Raw genomic sequence first — 1,498 nt, forward strand, 5'->3', positions numbered from 1 at the left:
GTCTAGTTGTGTGTTTGTAGAGAGAGGCGAGCCGCGCTGCCTTGCTGGGACACAGAGGAGACAGAGGTGTGTGTTTCTGTCGGTCCAGTGAGTTGCAGCTGCCCTTTTTTTAACGTACTGTTGAACTCTGAGTTTTTAGATGATGGTGAGAGTCATTACAAAAGCTTTTTTAGCTTTACTACTTTAGCCCATGCTTTACGGGTCGATGTCCGCTCTGAGTAAAAAAAGGAAGCTTAACCTGGCGGGGAGGCATGTAAAGCCTGCGGGAAACCCTGCATCTCATTCAGTAATACATATGAAAGTGACCTGGTTCTAGTTTGAAAAAGATAAAATCAAACCTATATTTGCACCCATGTAAAGTAAGATGACAGTAATTCTTTTCATTTTTCTTTACCATGTTATTAATGTTTCCCGCTTCGTAAATTGGTAAGGGTATAAGTGTGTGAGTAAAGTGATTCTTTAGGACACCTGTGCTGGACTGTAGAGGCCGTCCTCATGCCTCTGTTGCCCATTTCCTCTGCCTCACTTATCTTCCGCAGCAGCTCCCGTTTTTCTTCCAGCAGCTTCTCATTTTCAGTCATCACCGTATTGATCCGTTCCTTCTCCTAAAAAAACCACAGAGGGAAGGAGGCAAGACAAAGAAATGTATCAAAGCTGGTGGGGAGCTTCAGAAAACATGATTTGAGAAATACTTGGAACTAAAAGGACCCAGGCGGGATGACGGGCTATGAGTGGGAGACCTTGTGTGAGAGGCTGRAGGCCAGTGCCAGGTCATTTTCTAGCTTCTGGATGGTGGAGTCCCTCTGAGCTGTTGCTTTAAGAAAAACCTGCTTGGCCTGAGACAGCTTGCTCCTGTGTTGACTCTGTTTTTCATTGTACTTCCTGGTTCGCGGATCAGAAGACGAAAACAAACAAAAAAAGATGTTAAACATTTAACGTCTGTGTGACTTRTCTGATCATTCTCAGCTGGAAGCTTATTTCTGAATGCTGCGTTTTATGTTGAGGTTAGCAGTGTGCATATCTGACCTGACACGTGCATCTAACTGAAGGAGAACCTGCTGAAGCTCCTCCTGCAGCCTTTCACACTCCTGCTGACTGGCCAGCAGCTCCTCCTGCAGTTTGTGGTTGGACTTCTGGCCAAGTTTTGCCTTGAGAGCAGATTCAAAACAGACACACTAGCATCAATTCGACTGCYGTGACTAACTGCACAGGTACAAGATTTGTACTGTTCCTACTGCTGGAGTTGTCAGCAACTCATTAAACATGATCGGTCTTAAAGACTGTACGAATAACATGCACATTTTTTAAAGAAATTATATCAACTCTGAATACAAACATTGCAAAACAGGTCATCAAACAAAGCTTTGTCATGTTGGGAGTAAAGATTTGTGTAAGTAAGTACGTATGTACGTACGTACGTAAGTACATATGTACGTACGTACGTAAGTAAGTACATATGTACGTACGTACGTAAGTAAGTACATATGTACGTACGTAC

General features: G+C 43.4%; 1 protein-coding gene across 5 annotated transcripts in view; it reads right to left on the minus strand.

Moving 5' to 3' along the window:
- ccdc30 (coiled-coil domain containing 30) overlaps positions 1-1,498 on the minus strand; it is an 18,788-nt gene that overhangs the window by 2,665 nt on the left and 14,625 nt on the right. For all 5 annotated transcript variants that reach the window (XM_014017867.1, XM_014017869.1, XM_014017866.1 and 2 more), the window contains 3 exons: positions 1,027-1,148; positions 741-882; positions 469-605 (listed from right to left, as the gene is read on the minus strand). In XM_014017867.1, coding sequence (XP_013873321.1) covers positions 469-605; positions 741-882; positions 1,027-1,148 — 401 coding nt within the window. The remainder of the gene's footprint in view (positions 1-468; positions 606-740; positions 883-1,026; positions 1,149-1,498) is intronic.

This window comes from Austrofundulus limnaeus, unplaced genomic scaffold (assembly GCF_001266775.1).
Source record: "Austrofundulus limnaeus strain Quisiro unplaced genomic scaffold, Austrofundulus_limnaeus-1.0 Scaffold178, whole genome shotgun sequence".
NCBI lineage: Eukaryota > Metazoa > Chordata > Actinopteri > Cyprinodontiformes > Rivulidae > Austrofundulus > Austrofundulus limnaeus.